The following is a 23,847-nucleotide window of genomic DNA, read 5'->3' on the forward strand; positions in this document are numbered from 1 at the left end:
CCACAGTTAAATGCCTTGTTGAGAACCACTGCATTAAGACAATCAAATATGACAAAGGTGATTAGTGAAATAGCTGTACAAAGTTGTAAATTTAAGGAATATAGCAAAATAATGTGTATGAAACACTTGGAACACTCTGAAGATAGATGTTATGTGTTGCTGCTGCTAGTATTACCGTATTTTTCGCTCTATAACACGCACCTGACCATAACGCGCACATCGTTTTTAGAGGAGGAAAACAAGGGAAAAAACATTCTGAATGAAACAGTGGATGTATCATTTTTGTGCTTCATGCTGTGGCCACAGACATGTGATCTGATGGTGAATTTGGGGTGACCCAATGCAAAGATCCTGAGAATTCCTGTGGATCCATGCTTTGTAACCACGTTTTTGCACCATTGCAGCCCCAGGCAACAGTGGGTGCGTGATTTTTCTGGTGCAGGCTGTAGCCATGTACATGCTATGTGCTCTGATGGTGAATTTGGGGTGACCCAATGCAAAGATCCTGAGAATCCCTGTGGATCCATGCTTTGTAACCAAATTTTAAGTGGGGAGCGAAGGAAAAACAAAGAAGGGACATGAGAGGGGTGTGCAGAGAAGCAGCTGGCTAAGAATGCAGGAGAGGGATTTAATGGGAGGGAGGAAAGAAAGGCAAAAGTTTCTCCCCACCCAAGCCAGCCATCTCTCTCTCTCTCTCTCTCTCTCTCTCTCTCTCTCTCTCTCTCTCCCTCTCTCTCCCTCCCGCCCCTCTCTCTCTCCCTCCCTCCCCCCCTCTCTCTCCCTCTCCCCCAGCAGCACCGGAGCACAGAGAGGAAGGAACACACTCTGCTTTCCCCTCTGCTTGCCTGGAGGGGAGGGGCTTTCCCTGCTCTTTGTTCCGTTTCAGCAAACACAGCAACGAAACAGAGGAGGGTGGGCAGTAAGACCCTGAGGAAGAATGCAGGAAAGCAGCCGCTTCCTCTTTTCAGGTTTCCCTTCTCCGTGAAGCGCGATTTGATTTTTGCCTGATTTTTCGGCTCCAGGGACCACACATTCGCTCAATAACACGCACAGACATTTCCCCTTCCTTTTTAGGAGAAAAAATCTGCGTGTTATAGAGGGGAAAATACGGTATTCGTCACTGCAAAGCAAAACAAATACTTGACACAACTCTTATCTTCTCTTAGGTTTGCATTCAGCGTCTCCAAATGATCTATTATTTACTAGAGCCGTGCAAAGCCCTGCAAGTGGCTCCCGCTTTGCTTGACTGACGGCAGCCATGGCTCCGGTCGAGTGCATTCGCTCCATAACACGCACAGGCATTTCCCCTTACTTTCTAGGAGCAAAAAAGTGCGTGTTTTGGAGTGAAAATTACGGTAATTAGAAAACTGAACTTTCAGTGAAATATTGCAATCCACACCATTGGCTACTTCTAGGCTCTCCTGCCAGTGTACAAAGTAAAGATGCTTTTATTTCTCCTGGTTCTTTACCAGAAGTAATAAAAAAACTTGGCACGACCTTTTTTCAAATCTTCTCAGCTGCCATTTTACCTTCTAAGTCTGGAAAAGTGTGATGGGTTGGAGGGAAACTGGATGATGAGTGGATTTATGATTTATGACTGTGGAGAAGCTTCACTAGGACAAGATTTTCATGAGTGTAAATTCAATATGTATTTGGGTTGATAACATAGGTTAATCATTATATTATTTATGCATATATGCATATATGCCTTATTGCAAAATTATATTCAAAATATTGGTGGAATGCACACATACACATATAAGCAAGTGGTGCTGTGGTCTAAACCATTGAGCCTCTTGGGCTTGCTGATCGGAAGGTCAGCAGTTCAAATCCGCATGACGGGTTGAGCTCCCATTGCTCTGTCCCAGCTTCTGTCAACCTAGCAGTTCTAAAGCATACCAGCGTAAGTAGATAAATAGGTACCACTGTGGCAGGAAGGTAAACAGAAAATCCATGCACTCTGGCACTCTGTGTGCCAGTAGTGGTTTAGTCATGCTGGCCGCATGACCTGGAAAGGTGTCTGTGAACAAACGCTGGCTCCTTCGACCTGTAAGTGAAATGAGCGCCACACCCCATTATCACCTTTGACCATCCGGGGTCCTTTACCTTTACCTTACCATACACACAAGCATATTCCTCTGATGTTTTGCTCAAGCAGGAACCTCCACATTCTCTGGCAACTCTAAAGTCCAGACGTTGTCTTTATAAAGCAGTTGGTTTATGCTGAGTCAGACTACTAGTCCAGCATTATCTAATCTGGCTAGCCGAAGCTTTTCCTGCATTTCCCCATCACTGCTGCCTGATTCTCTTTAACTGGAGACACCAGGGACTCAACCTCACAGCCATCTGCATGCAAATCGTACACTCTGCCAGTGAGCTATGGTCAGAAGCAGTGCGCATCCACAGCAGTTATGCACCGGCAATCCCAGCCCGCCTTGTCAGCTTTGCAAGCATTTCCATTCATTAAAATAAATACAAGCAATGGATTTTCCTACTGTTGTACCACAAAATTATTAATGTCAAAGCACATCCTATATGTTGTCTGTATAGATGTAATTAATTCCGGATTCATTTTCCTAGAATGAAAGCACCTGAAGTGAGAAATAAGGCTCTTTCCTCAAGATATCCTGCAGTGTAAAAATTGATGGCTTGCCAGCTAAGATAAGAAATGCGAAGCATTTTCAATTCCATGAAAGAACGTGGCAAGCAGCTAATTAATTAAAACTATCGGGAGTTCCTTTGAAGCAGCCTGTGATTAAACACAAGGATTTATTGTGGAACAATTAGGTAAATTTGGCCTCAGGTATCTTCCCTCTACTCCCCAGGGAGTCAGCGATGAAATTCAGGTTTAGCGTTATACTTTATTACAGATTTATCTATTTTAATTGATTCAGCATTAGTCTCATCCAGAACAGCAAAGGCAAAGGACATATTATGTTAATTTGCAGACTTCCCATGAGTTAACTTTTGCCTCAGCTGAAAGAAAGAAGCATAGTTTGCCTATCTGTTTCATATGAGTGAAAGTGAATCAGGATAAAAAAGATGAGCGCTAATAGCCTTCATTATCTCAGTGATCATGGTGTCCTGTGTGAATCTTAAACATGACATTCGGAATTGGAAGGGAAGGCACAGTGGAGACTCCTAAAGCGAAGTTAGTGCAACTGCTCTTTTCATTTGGAGAGAGGTTTGTACAGCGAGAAAGTTGGAAATTCTACATGGACAGTTCTCTGTCGGTCCTGAGCAGTAGGCGACTGTGAACCTGATCTTACTGAAACAGCATCTGTTTGCTAGGGGGAAACCATGTTGCGAGGTTGCATAGCAATTTACCATCTGTTTCTCTAAGAAACAGGGACTTGTCTCAAGAGAGACAAACATGATTGCATCAGGAAAGAGACCCCAACCACTCCCCCAAATGTCTCAATCATATAAAAATGATGTTGGATATTAGGCATCCAGGACAAACCTACAAGTTATTCTGCCTTGTCTGAACTTTCCACCCAAACACCCGTATGCAAGACCTTCTTAGGCTCAGTATGAACAGTAACTTCCTCAGTGGAGAATGCAATATGCTTAACTTGATTTGATGAATTCAGTGCACAGATAATTTTTAAAAACATATTTATCAGGATATGTGGGTGTTCTGATTAGTGCCAGCGGCAGGTTTGAATAGCTTTTGGCTTTTATAGCCTCGTAGAAAGAACTGTCTGTTGTTTTTCCCGACTCTGGCTGTCCTGGATGCTCAGGGAGCTGCCACATCCCCTCCCTCTTATTTTTGCTCACCGGAATGTGTCTGTGAACTGTGATAGCTGTGCTTGCCTGCCTGGAGAGATTGGGGTGGGTGGGTTTTGCCTGGCTGGAATGTAGCCTGTTAAACAGAGGTAAGAGTCACACCTCTTGCTGCACCCAATACTTCATCTCTGGGGAATTCAACTGTATGGAGGGACCTGTAATAAAGTCATATTATTCTACAGAATTTGATCAGACAGATGAACTTCATGTTTTGGGACTACCTCCTGTCTGGGTGTCCCACACTCCAAATATAATGCCTTTGGGCCACTCCAGACATAAATGGTTCAGGCTTCATTGTACAATTTTCTAGAGCATTGCCTTGTAGGAGGAGTAGGAATAGGAATATCTCAGTTAAGAGTGCAATTAATCTGAAATCATTTCATCCAGATGTATCAGTTCGACCTTCACTCAACCAAATTGTTCATCCTACTGAAAAGATTAAATAGGTGAACCATGATGTAAGCCTGCTGGTTTCAGGAAGTGTAGGACATGCACTGGTACAGGTGGCATCATCATTCAAACCAGTGTCTTTTTATAGGCCTCACCAAAGACTGCCACTGACATCACAGGAACAAGGTCTGTAAATCAAGACTCTGCCAGTTGCTAATGTACAAATTTAGAAAGAAAGCACAAATCATTCTGGAATGATAACATGTAATTTTCAATGTTGCATTCCTGCACATGCAATAAAACAAAAATAATAAATGGAAACACATTAATATGGCAGGTCTTAATTATTGAGTGGCAAGGTTTAAGCAGGGCTGGCAGACTAGTTTTCTAAAATTTCAAAATTTGGGGCATGACCTAATTTCTAGGTATACCTTCCTATACACACTTAGGGCATAATCCTATACATACAAACCTGGAAATTGTCCCATTGACCTCAGTTGGGCTTACTTCTGATTAAACACACACAGGATTGTACTGTTACTGACATAAAAGTAAGCATGCATAAATTCAGGTGGTATATTTAACTTTCCTACTGGAACTGAATATGCATCTGAAAGTGCTTAACTTTGGCTGAATTCTGCCTTGGATAATTTCAGGATTTATTATAAATTTAGCTCTTCAATCTATTTTCATGTTTAGTATCTCTGGTTCTAAGCGATAATGAATGACGCTGTAACAGGAGAGAAGGAGAGAGAGAAGGAAAGAAAGGATGATGGAGCCATCTCAAGCATTTTTAGCAGCTCCTGTCATTATTATTATTATGAATGTTGTGCTTACCACGGTGACCTTATCCAACCACCCAAGCTCATGGGATGGGAGAGAGGAATTCCCTGCCTGCTATGTGCAGCTACCAAGATCTGACCCCAAGGCTTCTCTCAATGATGAGAACCTTAATCATGCACATGCGACTCTCATTAGAGCCAGTGGGGGTTGTGACTGTGCATTCAGGAGCACAAATTGCTCCATAGTCTGCAGCGGTTTAATTTAGTATTAAATATTCATGGCCTGTGGGCCAAATGAGGATAAGAAAATATTGTAACAGACACTGGCAATGTGGGAAGCAAAGCTGCTCTATGGAAAGGTCAGCCATCCATCCATGAAAACACCATTAAGAGGAGGGATGCAGTGCAAATACCCAGAGCTGCAGATGAAAGTCGGAGTTTAACATAAGAACGCCATCCTTCCAGTTAAAATATGAAAGGCGAACTTGCATAGAGCAAGCTGAGGAACCAAATGCCAAGGCTGAAGTGAAGCTTTTCAGATGTCTGCTCACCTGCCAAGATATCTCCCATGGTCTTACACACTGCCAAATCTTTGTTTGTGATATATCATCTGTTCAGTGATCAGCTGCTGTGATATATTGATCAGCAAAACACTGGTAGGACCCTTTTCAGATCAGGACATGATCGTTGACCCCTGTGGGGTCCATCATGACCCACCATGCATATCAATGCTGTTATGTACTGAAGTTCTCACCCTGGGCCAGCAGGGGGATACTGTAGATAGTTTTCTCTCAGGTCCACATATGCAAATAAGGGATTGAAAGTGACGTTCAGTGATTGGATAGTTACAGAAAGTTGTTCCAGTTGTGTGGTAGTGGAGCTCTATATAAGCAGGCTGGCTGAACCCGTCAGTTCAGTTCTGTTCTGGCCTGTGAATAAACAAGAGCTGTTTCGTCTGAAGAATCGCTGTGTCGTCTGATATGTTCACCCACAACTTAACAAATGCGTTAGACAATGTATATTTTCTATATTTATAATTTTAGACATTTAGAATTTCTATAACCTTCTTTTCAATACTTTGGTTTAAAATTATTAAATATTTTTTCTACTAACAAACCACTCCCTGAAGTGAGTAACTATAGCTCCCCTTTTATAGATGGTGGATCTCCCCTTTTATAGATGGTGGATCCAGAGGAGGGCAACCAAAATGGTCAAAGGCCTGGAAACGATGCCTTATGAGGAACGGCTAAGGGAGCTGGGCATGTTTAGCCTGGAGAAGAGGAGGTTAAGGGGTGATATGATAGCAATGTTCAAATATATAAAAGGATGTCACATAGAGGAGGGAGAAAGATTGTTTTCTGCTGCTCCAGAGAAGCGGACACGGAGCAATGGAGCCAAACTACAAGAAAGAAGATTCCACCTAAACATTAGGAAGAACTTCCTGACAGTAAGAGCTGTTCGACAGTGGAATTTGCTGCCAAGGAGTGTGGTGGAGTCTCCTACTTTGGAGGTCTTTAAGCAGAGGCTTGACAACCATATGTCAGGAGTGCTCTGATGGTGTTTCCTGCTTGGCAGGGGGTTGGACTCGATGGCCCTTGTGGTCTCTTCCAACTCTAGGATTCTATGATTCTATGATCTGAACCCAGGAGAGAATACCGTATTTTTCGCCCCATAGGACACACTTTTTCCCCTCCAAAAATGAAGGGGAAATGTGTGTGCGTCCTATGGGGCGAATGCAGGCTTTCGCTGAAGCCTGGAGAGCGAGAGGGGTTGGTGCACACCGACCCCTCTCGCTCTCTAGGCTTCAGGAAGCTCTGTGCAACCCTCAGGAGACCAGCGCCACTTCGCGCCGGCCTCCCGATGGCTGCACAGAGCTGCCTGCATTCCGAAGCCTGGGGAGACCGGCGCGACTTACCGCTGGCCTCCCTAGGCTTGCGGATAGCAGGCTGTTCTCAGGGCTGGGATTGGGGGAAGCTCGGGCTTCCCCCGCGCCAGCCCTGTGCCTGGGGGGGGGTAATTTTTTTCCCTTTATTTCCCCCCCCCCAAAAAAAACTAGGTGCATCCTATGGGGCGGTGCACCCTATGGGGCGAAAAATACAGTAATTTGGCCCTCAAATGTCCAGTGAGTTGTGATCAGATTTAGCTATCCACAAAGCAAAAAACTAGGCCTAAATTTAAGAGTGTGGGAAGTCTCCCCTCTCTCATTCCACCTCTCAAAGTAATGAGTGTAAAGGCATGCAATGTGCAGTAAGCATGTTGTGCAAAATACCTGCTGTTGCTGTTTCACACAACCTTAGGTCCTAAGTGCTGGTATGGTGGCATTGCTTCTGGAATACAGCTTGCTCCTTCCGAGTTCTAACTGGATCCAAATCAAGATGTGTCTGTGATCACTTAGCTAGGTTAGAGAAAGGCACCTGGATGTTCCTGGATGTTCCACACTGCTATGCCTAGCCAGTGATAGTAGTACCTCTTTGGGATCAATGTATGCAGAGACCTGCAGATACCAGCTGTTAAGCTTCTTGCCTTGCGTGCTTGAGCTTCTGCTCTGCACACATTTCCCAGGCAAGGTGACTGAGGCTTCTGGTGACAAAAGGCTTGGAATATACTTAAAATTAGAGGAAAGATGAAGTCCTTGGTAACGTTAGGGAAGTCTGAAGTCTTTCTCAACCAAATTTCTCTATGAATTCTAGAATTACAAATTACCTTGTCTTTTTCCTGAAGTGATAATGAAAATCCATGATTCTTTTGTGTTTCAATACTGAATTGTGCACAGAATAGTGTAGATGCATGGTTTGCTGGAAATTTCAGTCCCTTCAGTTCCTTTGTTTGTTTGTTTGTTTTTTCTCCTGCTGTGCATTACGGAATGCGCGCAAGAAAAGGCAATCTTGATGTAAGGGCAGTTGTATGTATTGCACTGCTTTTTGTGTGGTACCTTACCAAAGCGCAGGAGTGTACATGTGCTTCAGGAAAACATTGCGCAAAAAGAGCTGTGATGCAGTCATACATATTATTTACTACCCTTTATCCATAGATCTCAGGGCAGCGCACAACATGAAAATACATGATAAAAACACAAAATAATAAAAACAAAAAGAAAAAAAAATCACCACAAACCAATATTCTCCCACCCCATCAAATCAACATAGCCTTCATATTTTTGGCAATGTTTGGGGGTGGGTTAGGGAAAGGATGCTAATGAATAGGAAGAACTGACAGCTGCAGCAAATTGCATGCTACAGTTTGGAAATGAATTTTAGAAATCCTTCTTGTTAAACCAAAATTAAGGAGATGTGAAACTGAGCACAGAGTAAACTTCAGAAAAATGAAGCAATAGAACAGGGGAATCCATCCATCCCTAGGCTATCCAGTCTTTTTATATAAAGTTTGTTATAAGTCTGCCGTTATTTTTAGTTCCACCACACATTTTTCCTTGGTACACCTGACCTAAAATTACAATCTTTGTATTTTTAGACTATTATTGTTTCCTTTTTCTTTCTTCTTTTCTGGGGCTGATGAGAGGACTCCTCTGATAATGGACCACTTGCTTCCTGATTAGGCACCAGAAAGAAAGAAAACAGGAAGCGGGAGAACTCTCTTTCTTCTCCTATTTTTCATGATCTGTGCCCTGAAAATCTGTCACTGTGCTCACTCTCCACTGAAGCTTGTACTGTATATCCAGGAAACTACTGATGCTCAGAGAGGCTCTAAGATCACAATTTTATGAACACTGAAGTTACAAGGGAATATTCCAACTGAGTGGGAAAAAGAGACAATGCACAAGTTTTGACAAGCGTCTGAATCTTTCGCTTGAATTTAGATCACATAGGGCACTGTTTCTTCAATGTCACAAATGCTCTGTTAACCTGTGTGAAAAGTTTTACTTTCAAATGCAGGTACATATGCTCAACGCATACAAGTTTGATTGCACAATATATATATTACATGATACAGCACAATTTGCTCCTCCAACTAGAACAATGAGACATGACCCTCAGTCTTATGCAATCTTAGACATAACTCCTGTATTGTTCAATAGGGCTTACTCCCTTAGTAACTAGTTTTAGCACTGCAGCCTTAGACACTCCCGCTCCCTCCTCCAATTAGAACAAACTGCATTTTACATGTAAATGCACATCTCTCTCCACTACTGCACCTCCAATTTTAAATTGAAAACAGCATTGAGAGGTTGCAATCTTGAGCGGAAGACTGGCAGGACAAACAGTGGATAATACTTTCCTCCTCCTTAAGCTCTTTTTCCTACTCAAAATTGCCTCCTCCACTCAGAACCTGAACAGGTGATGGGGTTCTATATATGTTTTTACAAGAGTAACACGTTACTGAAGGAGGGAGGGGATTAAATGTGCAGTAGTTGTTCTGGACAGTAGCTCTGTGTTTAATGTAAGATGTAGTTCCAGTCTCAGGCTGTAGTTACTCTGCTGCTCATCAGGATCAGCTGAGGCTGTGAAACACATTCAGGGTCTCGTGATACGCTTATTCTAGCAGAGCTGGAAATTGATCCCCCCGTTCTCATTTGGTGTCTTAAGCACAAGGCTATTCTTCCTTAACTGGCTTTTGGTAAAAAATAAATAAATCCCTGTGGAGTTCAGGAGAAACGTCTGCTTCCCTAATTGTCCATTGATCTGTTGTTCTGAACAGAAGGTAAAATTCCCTCTTAGTTGTTACCATTTCACTCCGTCTTGAACACAAAGAGCAATTAAAGATCATAAGGTAAAACACCTTCCTCATCTATTCCTCACTGTCAGATTCTCCCCCCCCCAAAAAAATTCTCACTGGCTTCTTGATAGTAGCATCTATTACACTTCATATTTTGTTTGTTTAACAATATATGTATATACCACTTGATTGTAGTAAAACCTCTTAAGTGGTTTACAATAAACATTAAAAGCAGTTTAAAACATTTTAAAGATATAAATTAAAATAGCAGTAAAAGGAATTTTTAAAAAACCCATCAGCATCTACGTGTCTGCATAGGCTAGCTTAGACAGAAATGTTTTAAGCAGATTCTAAAAAGAGGACCGTGAAGGCGGCTGCCTGACGCAATAGGGAGGGGTCCGAAGTGCAGGTGCTGCCACACTAAAAGACGCCTGTGGAACAAGTATAATGTGGTACCTTAACAGTGCCCCTTCCACCGATCAAAGCATTCAGCTGGGCACCTGGGCTTAGGTGATCCCATAAGTAAAGGAGCTCATCTTCACAACTGCCCCCCCATGCAGCAAGAGCCACAGTCTCTCTTTCTTTTTTTAAAGTAAGACAATTGGGCATTTATTTCTTCTAACATTGTGAATGCTGATTTTTTGCTTTGCTTTAAATGCCTTGCTATTTTGTGTTTTTAACTGTTTTTGATAATCTTTATAGTATTTTAATATTCTTTTGGAAGCCGCCCAGAGTGGCTGGGGAAGCCCAGCCAGATGGGTGGGGTATAAATAAATTATGATGATGATGATGATGATGATGATGATTGAGACAGTTGTTTAGAAGGCGATAAGGAAACCAGTGATGATTGAACCTCTCTGTTTTGGCTGATTGAGGGCATATGACATTTGTTTATATACATTATTATTTGTATGCCAACTGTAACAAAAGATCTCTGGCAACTTACAGCATTAGCATAAAAAAACTCAGATGCTGAGATAACATCGTGGAGCCCTAATACGAATAGTTAACTGGGGGGGGCACTAGGGGGCGCATTGGAAGATGGCTGACAATAACATCTCTCTGACCCACACGAGGTAATTTGGAGGCTATGATGGGAGTAATTAGCCTCCCTACCCCCCCCCAGGATGGTGGGGGGGACTGCCCTTGCCTGCTGTGCCCTATACCACCCCCGAATTTGTGGGGATGGGGGCACTAGGCACAAAGCCCTCCAGTGGGATTCTGGCACTCCTGGACGCCGTCCCTGATTCATGCCACTAGATGCAAGAACTTCAAAAGAAACAATTTGGATGAAGGAATGCACATATTTCAAGGAAGGAGGGGGAGTAAAGACTGCTAACAGAAGAGATCTCTGATAAAACAAGACAAGTATAAATCATGTGAAGATACGCCAAGATACGGTATGGCAAATGACTGATGGGGGAGGGGGGAAAAACTTTCCTTTCTTTCTTTATGTGATTAAACAAGAATCCCCTCCCCTCACGAGTCAGAAATGTTGTTTTAAGGACTTAAGCTGTGGATTTAAGACTGTGTGGAGATAAACTTTCGAACCAAAGCATGTTTTAAGAAGAGCGTGGAATGACACAGTTAAAAATGCCGTCGCCATATTGGGAAGTTCTGTCAGAGGTCTTGAGTCTGGGAGGAGAAAAAGAGAAATAGAGCTGCTTTTATATTGTGGGTGAAACTCCTCAGAGGGACTTAAGAGCGACAGTTTTGTGAGATTAATGATGGAAAGAGCGATGTTATCTATGAAGGTGATGATATATGGAAACCATCTCGATTTGAGGATTGGAAGAACGGAAAAATTCACACAGGATTAATATTGGTGTTTATCGGCTTAAGGAGACTATCAGAAGAGATCATAAAGAAAAAAGAGAAAATATATGAACAAGATGTGATGTGGAAACAGCAAGATAAGATGGGATAGAATTATGAACTCTGTTTGGACTGATTGGGACATTAACGCAGCAGCAAGAAGATGATCAGAATTCCCCTTCGGATCTTGAAATATGGGTCCCCCCAATAAAATTTAAAATTCGGCTTTGTAATTCGGAATTTATGTGATGTGATTTAATTTGATTTGATTGGCCGGTTAATAAAAATTATTTTAAAAATAATAATAATACGAATAGTTAACTGGATTATCTGAGTATAAATCCATATGTAGCCAAAACTGCACCTTCCATGCATAATAAGAGGCTCACGTATTAGCAGGCTCAGGGAAAACCCAAAATCTATAGAAGGCCACAGAACGATGAGTGACAGAAAACCCGGAGGGAGAAAAGGGAACGGAACAGAGTGGCTGTGCTCCTAAACAGGATCGTTCCACAATGCAACTTGACCCACTTGCATTTTTCTAGTATGCAATGCAGCCCCCCCCCCGAAACATCCTTTGTCTTTTAGATTAGCAAAGGAAAGGCTCCTGGGCAGTGAATGAACACAGCAGCCGGACAGAGATCTTAGTAGTGTGTAATGGCAGGCTCTGGCTAGTAAACCCTGGTATGGGGCGCTGGAGGATGTGATGCGATGTGTGAAGAGAGTGGAAATAACAATTAATGCATCTGAAAAAGCAGCATTTTCTTCCCCTCGTTAGAGAAGCCACTTGAGTGGATACCATATCTTAGGCACGGATGGCAGCGTAGCGAAATGTCCAGCTGTGCTGTCAGTTCGCCAAAGAAAGCGAGCAGGGAGCAGGCAGTAGCAGACCCACTGCACATGTTATGTCAAGTGCCGGGGGACACGAGCGGTTCTGCTGTGGAGATCTGATCTACATATATTTGTAAGGCCTTGCCCTTGACACGCCGCTGGGAGGGAACATACATCAGACCTGCCTCTTCTGCTTATATCTGTGAAAGGAAGCATTGTTTTAAAAAAGCAAACCTGGTCTTAACGCCTCACATAATATAGCACCTTCCAGGAGTGCATTTGTTGCATGCAAAATGCTGTGTATGTATATGAATGTATATATGGCTTCTCTTGCATATCCAGGTATCCAGTTAGGTATCAAGCTTGCTCCATTTTACATTCATCAGGTTTGATATATATTAAAAACTTTTTGTTGGTGTTTTATTCCATTGCTTTATTTTGTGCATGTGTTCCCTTCAAAAAAGCAACAAATCTAACAAGACAAGTCAGGAAAGCAGCCACCTCTGACTCTGATTTCCTTGACTGTACCTTCCCATCTGCTTTGCAGCCTGGGTGGCAGCTGCTGTCATGCTCTTCTGAACTTCATTTCTCCTCCTTGACAAGAGAGCACTGGGGAGTTGAGATCTTTTCATTAGCAGCTGTAGTCTTTCTTAAGGGAACCAAATGCACCCAGACATGCACTTGACTACTCAACATACATTATGGCAACGGTGGTTTGTGCTGGATTCTGAATGAGAGGCACCATGGATAATAGTGCCAAGATGGGGCTCCGACAAATCATGCTTGGATATTGGATCGTTGCTCAACCATGTGATTGACCCATTAATAAGAGACTTCCTCTTGCTCCTGAGTCTGAATTAACACTTTATATTTTCAAAAAGCCTGCACATTTGCATGAGTATCTTGTATATCATATGGACAAGTGATGTACCCAGCATATTTTTGTACACAACATGGTTTTTGTTAGGCATTAAATTAAATTTAAACCCTAGCAAAATGATGACTTACCAAGTTATTATCACAGTTGCCCTCATGTTTCACCCCATCTAATTTATTCTGTTACATGGCACATAACACATATCTTGCACCTTTCCAAGCCTTGAGCACTGCATAGTTCTTGAGCTTTGTTAGGAGGCAAACTGCATCTATTGTGCACTTGTGCATTGCATTGATGCTCTTGTTCAGGCACCCCCAACCTGCGGCCCTCCAGATGTTTTGGCCTACAACTCCCATGATCCCTAGCTAGCAGGACCAGTGGTCAGGGATGATGGGAATTGTAGTCCAAAACATCTGGAGAGCCGAAGGTTGGGGATGCCTTCTCTTGTTGGATTGGTCCTGCTGGTGCATGATGAATTTTTGGATCTGTTGAAATGTTTACTTTTTTCAACAAAGTTAAATGATATGATGGTGCAAGGTTTAAAATCCCAGGGATAAGTTGTGTGTGCTCAGCTAGCTTCCTCTTTATGACAATCCACCTACATGGGCCGTGTGTGTGGGTGGGTGGGTGAGAGAGAGAGAGGCTGACAAGAGATTCAATGGTGGGCTCAGGGCCAGTGCACGTGGCCCTGTTGTAACACCCAAATGAGGCTAATACTGATGATGATAGTAGTAACAATCTCTCCAGAATGATTTATGTTAAGCACCTAGGAAAGGCAGTAAAAATTACCTCTTACGGTTGCTGCACACATATGCCAGATGAATTGGATGCCAGTTTATAGAACCAGAAAACAGACTTCTTTTCAAAGGCAATATCTTCTTTTTAAAAAATCTGCCACATGAAACACCAAACACGATGGCTGTTAAACAGGATGAGCCTTTCATTTAAAAAAAAAAAATACTTGCATTGCTATTTGACTTCCAGAAAAAAATGTGAATGCTTTAAAAACATGCATTAAATCATTGACTTGTTATTGGGCTTGTTTCAGACTCCAAATGCTCTAAAAAGAAAAAGTAAAAAAGCCTGGCCATTCTATGCTTATTATGGAAATTGGTGAACAGAGAGTTTGTTTTCTTATTGATTTTTGACCTAGTGGTATCATGAAAGAGGGGTGTGAATGTTAGGCAGAAATATAGCTTTGAAGACGTCTGGTGTCAGTGCATCAGCAGAACAGAATGGCTCTGCATAGCTTGCACTGCCAGTAAGATTTCAAGGCCAACTTTAACAAGGAAGTAAATGAGAAGATAGCAGTATAAAAGTGGCAAGCTCTGAATTGCTTTGCTTCACCATCAAGCAGGCCGTAATTGCAGCCAAATCTTAGGAAAGACTTTCAAACCCCAAGCCATGCAATAAGGAATTTCAGATGAGACTCATACTGAGGCATGGCACCGCTTCATCCCCCTCCCCACAAGGTTCCCCTCAAAGGTGCTTGGAATAATATAAGAATAGACAATGATGTACAGCATTCTTTTCCCCACAGTGGACAACTGGATACCTCCAGGCAGCTCACAGGTGAGCAGGAAGGCAATACATGACCCTGAGGTGTGTTTGTCACCAACCCTGTTATCAGGGTGAGGATGTTTTCCTCTGAGCATGGAGGTTCTCATTACTCATATTGTCTAATAATGGTAGGCTTATGTGAGCTCCATGAATTTGCTACAAAACCACTGTGGGATCATGTTGACACGAGGAAGGGAAATTTGGAAAAACAATGATAATTAAAAACTTGTCTAAGACCATAGTTTCTTCATTTGGTTCTAAATTCTATATATTAAATAGTATGCATTGTTTCAAAAAGTATTTCTCTTGTCTATTCTGAACGGAGCAATGGATCCAAACTACAAGAAAGAAGATTCCACCTAAACATTAGGAAGAACTTCCTGGCGGTAAGAGCTGTTTGACAGTGGAATTTGCTGCCAAGGAGTGTGGTGGAGTCTCCTACTTTGGAGGTATTTACGCAGAGGCTTGACAACTATTTGTCAGGAGTGCTCTGATGGTGTTTCCTGCTTGGCAGGGGGTTGGACTCGATGGCCCTTGTGGTCTATTCCAACTCTATGATTCTATGATATTTTTAAAATAAAAAAACCATAATAAAAATACATAAATATGCAATAAGCACTGTTTCAAATGAATCACATTAAGGAAGATCCAAATATATGAATACATAATATCCATATGCATAATAACCAGAGTGAATTCTCTGTCTCCATTCAAGAGAGTAGATAGGAAAGACTGCCAGGCAGACCACAATTTAATGATCCCTGAGAGCGGGCCCAAGCCTCCCCAGTGGCTGGTTGGGCCCGCTGCCAGGGGAATGCCTGTCCAAGGGCTGCCAGCATTGGCCAATAGCGGCAGCCATTTGTTGGGTCACTTGTGCATCCAGAGCCTAGCTGCAACACTGCCCACCAGTGCAGGTGAGCAGACTTCAGAAAATAGCTCCGCTTATCCTGAGTCAAAATGGATTGATGCTTCCCCTTTACCCCCACCTGTAAGCCCCAAATCTCTAACCCCCTCCTCGGCCCATCTTTTCCCTGCTTACCTTTCTACAAAGGACAAGAGGATTGAGGGACTCAACCCTTCTGCCATGCTGCAGGTGGGTGAATGGATGGTAGTTCAGTTGGAGGGAAGGCAAGGACTGAATCTTGGACTTTAACCTTGGATTAAAATAAAAGCTGTAGAGGACCTCAATAATCAATATGGCAAGCCACCAATCTTCATATCTATAGCCAAACAATATGAACTTTGGGTGTTTTTATGCCATAAAGTAGGGCTCTTGAACGGGTAGTCCATGGTCCAAACTGGGCCTCTGGGTAGCTGTATCTCCTCCAAAGTAACTGGGTTCAGAAGCTAAAGAAGGTTGTGGACTTGGCAGCCAGCCACTTGATAGAGCATGAGAGAAAAAGAGACCCTCGCCTGCTATTCCACACACTTTTCTTCATATGATTTCCTATAAAAACTAGTTGCTGATTGTCAGGGAACTGACATCGGAGCTAGAGGCGGAGGGAAGGCTCTCAAATGATGCTGGAGAAGGGCCCAGCAGGGAGAGAGGCAGCTCCGCAGATGGGGAAGCAAATCAGCGCAACACCAGGGATATAGAGGGGCTGATGGAATCGGTGAGAGGGCTCCAGGACTCTTCACCAGACACCAGCGGGGAGAGCACGGGTCCTCTGCTACCCACGCCCACCCTGCGCAGAAGACTTACGCGCAGAGAGAGTAGGAGGAGACTGGGTGTCAAACAACTTTTATGTTGGAAGAGGTTCAAGAAACGCCCACTGACGGATTCTGCTAGCGACTGAGGCAGCCACGAAGTGAAGGGCTGCCCAGACTGAAAGGTTTAGCAAGGCAACAAAGCCTGGGGAGGCGGCAACTTACGCACAAGCAACCCATACACATTACACTGATCATGGATTCTTGCCCGTAACGTATGTAGTATGGCATGAGCTGATGTATAGTCCTCTCTAGGTACTGGAGGATCAGAAACTTTGTGAATACCAACACACACCTGTATGTATTCATACGTACAAAACATTTAGCTCTGTCCTTTGTTCCATATGAAACCATTATTAGCCATATACACCGACTTGTTAGTTATTACTCACCATACTATTTAATGACAATCACCTTGGTGCAAACTCACTTTGTTGGCTCTTCATAATCAGCAGTCCATAGCATGTGTATGTAGCATAAATGGTCAGAGTTTGTTGACAGGCCTTAGTTCTTTCTCCTTCACTGTAATGGCTGTGTTTCTCCTGTTTCTATTGTCCTAGCAAAGAGAGGCAGAGGACAACTCAGGCTATTTTCAATCTGCCTGCTATAGTTTCCACATCTTTTGATGCAACAAGCACGAAAGGAATTCACAGGAGAATGGCTCAGCTTGCCGTAGACAAGGACATTTCTGACACATCACAAAATACACAAGACTTGGAGAGCTGAAGAATAGCAGATCTAGTTCTAAAGTCTCCAGACTGAGAGTTGATACAGCAGATCTACTTGCATACCCAATAGTAGGAGGTGCACAGCCCAGAAAAGATGGACAAGAGGCAAAATAAGGCAGAAGACCATCGGTATTTGGGTTTAAATAGGCCACTTCTTTTATTGATTACAGATGTAAGTAAGCTTTGGTGAAGGCATTGCGTATGAATATGGCATCAGCTAGCCCACCTGACTGGAGGGCTAAGGTGACCCTGGACTGAGGTTCACCCCATGACATGGGTCAAATTGTGGCAACCCTACCAGGTCTGCCATTGGGAAGGGTGCTATGGCCCATCAGCCCCCATGTGGGCTCCCAGGCAGAAACATCGCTTCTTGAACCCTTTTAGGGAAATGCCCACTTACTGAAGGATCCAACCCAATGCCTTATCTGCCATGCAAGTCAGCTTCCCCCTTGGCCAATTTGCCACCAAATTGCATATCTGCAACAAGCCTTTTGCCACATCAAGCAACCAAAAGTCATTTCCAGCTGCTGACAAGTGGACTGTTTCTGTCTGAAAAAGCATCTCTTCTGAAAAAAGTAATTCTAGGGAGCAAGGTCAGCAATGCAAAAAAAGAACTTTCTTGCCCTGACTATCCCAATTTTCCCCCAGGCAAAATGAAAATAACTAGATTCAAGACTTTAGGAAGACACTCAAAAGTACAGTGAGTCTGAGCTCCCTAGTAACACCATTGGATCGGCCCTGTACTTTTACTGCAGCTCCCATCAAATTCAGTGGGGTTTTCTCTTGAGTAAAGTCTTGAGTATGGCTTCTTCACTGGGAGAGAAGGTAAAACCTTTCTCTTTAATCAAGTTTGTGAGTCCTGCTAGATTTTTTCGGCTGCTTTGAATTTTGTTGTTTGCTGTTGCTCCATAATGCCTTTTTAGTGCTTTCAGTATATTCCACGTTGATCTCCTTTTTTGGGGGGGGGGGGAGCAGACTACAAATTATTCCAAATAGACAAATAAGTGTTCTTACAATTGAAGCCTTACAGCAATCCAGTACACATCTACTAAGAATTAAGCTTTGTATTGAGATCATTGGGGCTAACTCATTGGTAGATGTGGATAGGATTGCAGTTTAAGTATAGCAGCCTTGCCTAGTTTGTTCATGTGAGTTCAGAAAATCTGGTCTACATCTTTCCACATGATGGAATGGCTTGATGAGAGATGTTGGGGGGGTATTTAATGTATAATTAAGTGGATATAAGTTTGTAGCAACCACTAAAAGAAATGTTTCTGTCATACTTGAGTGGAACCTTTCATGGGGGTGGGGTGCACAGATGATTAATATATATATTCTGTGCAAGGTTTTATTCTACTCCAATATACTTTGGATTTTCTTTTTTTAATATATATCCATTTATAGATTTAGTTGGCAGTTGTTGCTGCTGCTAAGAACAAACTTTGTTTTCGCTGAAGGGTGTGTGTTTGCCTTAAAAAAATTAGCATGTCGGAGAGCGGTCTCTGCCTTTGGCTTCTTCTTGACATGTTAGTTGTGAGGGGTTTTCTCTTTTTTTGCACAGAAGAGCATCCCATCATGTGCTCCCCCACCTGCTGGGCTGAAAAGCCCAGACACAGGTTTGCTACCTCAGGGAGAACCAGGCCAGTTTCATGGTTTTCAATTTGCAGAGTCAAGAGCAGTCTGCTATAGATCTGGCATTTCTGTTAGAGCTAAACTTAATTCAGTGCATGTTAACAAATTCCTCTTTGATCTGCTAACTTACTTTGATGTTCACGCTTGTTTTCTCTCTCATGTATTTGGAGAGCTGTTACATGGGCATCTATATATACATTGTGTTTATGCTCACCAGCGTCAACAATGGCCTTAGGAATTTGCTGCATTTGCCTGGGGTCAAGGACAACCTTGTTATTTGGCTGTGTCACAAGCATAGTGGGCAATGTTTGTCAGAGCTGCCTCCCAATTTCTTCCACTTTTAAAGCAGTGTTGATATTAATCCTTTGTAATAGGACTCAGGGTAACAATCTACTGTTCATTAATCTGGCTTTTCCTTTCTATATTTTAATTACATATTAGTTGCAGGCTTATAAATAGTCAATCACCAATTACCTTCGGCAAGCAACTATGGAAACTTCCATTATATAGAACCTTAGACACCCCATAGTTCAGGAATCAAATTCTCTGTTCTGCCAAGAGTTCTGGTGGGAGGCTATACTATGGGGTAAGGCAAAGGCCTCCCTTATAGGGTTGCTGTGGGGACTACAAGATAATGTCCCAGTTTGGATAGGACACTTAACCTCCAGGTGTTGTTGGTCTCTGTCTTGCCAGCCGCAGCCAACACGGCCAAGGGTCAGTGGTAACGGGATGTGTAGTCCAGCAACAAGTGGAGGGCACCATGTTGGCTACCCCTGCACTAAACCATGGTTAGTTCAGCTAAGTTCTGGTTGCCTGTTCATCCAAACCTGGCCATGCTTACTAGCCATGCTTTGTTTGGGCCTGCAAACCAGGATCTGAAAGCATCGTTTGAAGTTAGCTTGTGATCTGAAGGCAAATTACATAGAAAAGCATACTCCCCAAAGTGTTTTTGGGCAGGAAATACATTTTAAAAATGAGCATTTTAGGAAAAGGACACACAAAAGGTGCATAGTCTTTCTGAGCAGATTGTTGTTGTTTTTTAAAGAAATCTGCAGAAAATGGACTGGAACAGACTTATACCTGAACTCATGACACAAATGGAAAAGGCTGATCTACCCCTGCTCTTTACAGACAAGCTCTTACTTTTCAGCCCAGCTTCCTGGGTCTGCAGCCTTGCAAGACATTTATTTATTTTTTAGACCATGAAGTCTTTTGCTCATTTGATGTTGGTGGGTACAGATTTGGGCTACTAGGTTCTGTGGAATTATTAATTAACAATTTCATATATGAAACTGCCTGCCATCTGGCTTCCAAATATGCTGTGAGTCTCCCCACCCCCACCCCCCCACTGCCTTTGGTTTACATGAATTGCTTTTAGAAGAACTGGCAAACCTTCTGCTAGATTTGATGACTGACTTCAAAGTGAAGTGCAGTAATCTCCCCTCCCCTCTCCAAAGTATCACTGAATTGCATCCGCCACAGGTGGAACGATTAGTTTGTTATTCTTGTCGATGCAAACACAGCTGCTCTAAAAAGAAGCCAAGCCAGGGTTGTCCAACGTGAGGGTGTGTCCATTCAGAACCCACCGCCCCCTTCCCTCTTTGCCGCTCTTCTCACTTCCTCAGCCTGATCTAGATAGAGGCTCTTTGGCGAGGAGAGAAACATTGGAAGCCACTGAGATAACAGATGGTTCAGCATCTCCCTTTGTTGCCTCATTCAAGTACACGCCAAAGCTCGCTCTGACAGGAGGGGCAGGAGCTGCTTCCAGCAGCTTCAGCAGCTCAAAAGATTCAGAGTATCCTGCTTGTGGCGCATTTCCCCCTGAAGTGTAAATGGATGGAGCTTTATCTTAAAGAGCAGAAGTTATCAGTCACCAACCTTTTGTTTGAATTAAGTCTTTTGGAACTGGGAAGGATTGCACTTCACAAGCTCAGAGTTCAGATGTCAGCTCATCCTTTTCAGGGTGTGGAAGAACTGCAACTTGACTTTTGCTTCTGTGGGTAGTAATGCTGGAAGATGAAAATCCCTGCCTTTCCCCCTCAGCCTTTTCCAGATGAAAACACAGGCTCAAAGACAACCGAGGCATTGATGTGGCAAAAAGCTTTAATTTTCTTGTCTGCATTTACAAACGAGGTCTGTTGCAATGGAGATTGTAAATGTTCTGATGCAGTCATATGCTTTGTTGGTTTTCTGGTCTGGATGAAGCCAAGCAGTGCCAGCCCTACCATTAGGCAGAGTGAAATAGCCACCTCAGGCAGCAGTTGCAGGAGGGCAGCAGGTGTTCTTGTCCTCTTTGGCCAAGCAGCTATGCTTGCTTGTTGCTGATTTGGGCAATCTGTCTGTCTCCTTGAATCCCTTCTCCCAACCCACCTCATAGTATCGTTGAGAGAGCCCCTTGCCCAGGCAAGCAGGGAGAGAGGCAACCGGGCCACACATCCTGGCAGATGCCACACCTGTGTCACTCTGCTCATGTGATGCATGGTGGCATTGTTGCTGCATCTTGCAGTCAGTAGCAGCTGGTGGAGTGGCACAGGTGACACTCTGTGGCTCTCCTGGCTTTCCAACACAGCTGCTTACCTGGAGGGGAAGAGGCAAGATGTGGGGAGCTCAGTGGAAGGTAGAATTGGATTGGCTCTGTCACCACATGCTGAGATCCCTGTACTGAGCTCCTCACCCTCCTGGAAAGCAGCAGTGACCCACAAGACTGGTAAGCTAGGACAGCAATGGACACCCCTCCCCCACCACTACTCATAACTCTGAGTTGCCAGGCAGTGAGTTGCAGCAGTAAGGTGCTGGAGGGCAGTATGCCAAGTGGCCAGCTCTATATCCCACAAGCTACCTTGCTGCCCTCCAGGTGATGTGCTGTTGCCAGAATTCAACAAGCAGTCTGATCAGCTTCTGAAAGCAGTATAGGGGCGAGGCATCATCTTACCCTTCATCGCACGCGGTAAAATATATTGGGCCAGCCCTGAAGACAAGGCTGTCCGACAGGAATGTTAGAGAGTACTTCTGGATGAGATTCAGGGTCCATTTGGTTCAGCATCCTGTTTCTCAAAGGGTCCAGCCAGATACTTCCAGGAGGTCCAAGTGGGGCATGAAGGCAGCTGCTTCCTCTCTTTGCTCCTCACTAACTGAGCACACTGCCCCCATGGAGATCTTCTCCTAGCAGTAGGCTTGTGGTGGGATTTCTCTAACATTCACATGGATGAGCGGAGTCAGAAAACCGCCTAGGGCAAATTTGCTTTAGAATCTGGATCTTTGACCTCAGTGGATCCTGAATACTTTGGGTCTAAGATGCTTTCAGACAGCAGGGGGGTGGAGTGGGGCAGAAAATACAAAAAATGAATACAATGTAGCTCTTTCCCAAGCAAATTAGAGGAAAAGATCTCTAAGCTGCTGAGTTGCATCAGATGCTCTGTAAATGAATACTGTGGTGTGAGTGATATTTGCATGATCATGACCATTAGGTTTGGGTTATGGCAAAGAGTCAGAAGACTTGGGAATTCAGTTCTGTGCCAAATAATGAATGATAATTTATCCAGTTTAGGATCTGGAGGCTAAGTTGTGGCTGATGAATTGAGCAGTGTGGTACATTGAATTTTCCATAAGGCTCACCATCGCCATCTTGTGTCACATTGTATATTGCACTTAAAACATTTTATTTGCTGCTGTATGGTTGAGTCCCAAATAAGAAAGTGAGCACACTCTGGTTGTTCGGATATACTGATTGGCGGTGTGTTCAGATATCTGAATCAATGGTTTGGGCATACTTTTTATGTTTGCATAAGTGAATTACTCTCTTATTCTTAAGTCTTGAGCTTGGCAGGGGGAGGGCACAGCAGGCTGCTGCCGACTGAGTCAGATCAGCCGTCCATCTTACTCAGTAATGTAGGTCCACTGACTGGTAGTCTCTTCAGGGTTTCAGCCATGCCTGGAGATGCCAGGAACTGGACCTGGGAGCTTTTGTGTGCAAATGACTTTGACCCTTCTCTGCTTTGTGATGGTACCAAAGTCACTGAATGATTTCATGGGGGCAATTTAATTCTTTCTTTGCCGGCGTTTAGGGGCTACATCATAGCAGTCCTCACACAGGGGACTGTTGGAATGCTTCAACAGGTTTTTATGGATAGATTGCCATTGACTGGAATTGTATTAATTCAGTCTGTTTTTAAATGATATGCTAATGCTTTGTTGTTTTTAGCACGCTTTGTAAGCCTCCTTGGAGAATGTAAATTCTTTTTTAAAAAAAGCTGTCTAGAAATGTTAAATAGCAAATAAATTATGTTTTTGTTTCTTGCAGTCTATCCGAGAAGTCACTGGCTATGTTTTGGTAGCTTTGAATCAATTTGAATACCTTCCGTTGGAGAATCTGCGCATCATCCGTGGAACTAAACTCTATGATCGTTCTGCCTTGGCCATCTTCCTTAACTACAAAAAGGATGGCAGCTTTGGACTCAGGCGACTTGGACTGAAGAACTTGACTGGTAAGGGAAAGAAAGACCTTTTAATAGAGCTATTTGATTCTACTGGCAGGTGAGCTTGCTGGTCTTTCTGTGTACAAGAAAATGTACACAGAAGCATCCTGATACTTCAGTCTACAACAAATACCTCCATACAGGTGTTATCTTTTTCTCCCAGGGAGCCTGTTCCTTCAATGGGAGCACTGACAGGCAGAAATTTGGTAGGTGAAGCTTTCCCTAGAATGGCAGTGCAGTAATGGGAAAAGTTTTATCTCTTGCAATTTCTCTTTGGTTTTCCTCACTTTCTTATGTTCAGTTCACATGATAATCATCAACATTTTAGTGATAATTCCTAAATATAAAGTTTTGTATGCAATTTTCCCCTAATATACACATTTTTGCGAAGCAGTTTCCCTAGTAATGCATTTCTATATGTTATTTTTTGTAATTTATGCATCCGTATGAACATTTTACCCGAGTGTGTGTGTGTGCGCAATGTATGTATATATGGAGAGAGAGAGAACACAGATTACTCAGCTTGAAGGACTACACTGCAATATTTAGAGAACTGCAAATTTTGAAGGATGGCTGTGTTTCAGTTC

At 43.2% G+C, this 23,847-nt stretch overlaps 1 protein-coding gene across 2 annotated transcripts in view; it reads left to right on the forward strand.

Moving 5' to 3' along the window:
• ERBB4 (erb-b2 receptor tyrosine kinase 4) overlaps positions 1 to 23,847 on the forward strand; it is a 796,937-nt gene that overhangs the window by 409,795 nt on the left and 363,295 nt on the right. For both annotated transcript variants that reach the window (XM_083472043.1, XM_083472044.1), the window contains one exon: positions 23,086 to 23,269. In XM_083472043.1, coding sequence (XP_083328169.1) covers positions 23,086 to 23,269 — 184 coding nt within the window. The remainder of the gene's footprint in view (positions 1 to 23,085; positions 23,270 to 23,847) is intronic.

The sequence above is a fragment of the Podarcis liolepis genome, assembly GCF_965112155.1.
Source record: "Podarcis liolepis genome assembly, chromosome: 1".
Lineage (NCBI taxonomy): Eukaryota > Metazoa > Chordata > Lepidosauria > Squamata > Lacertidae > Podarcis > Podarcis liolepis.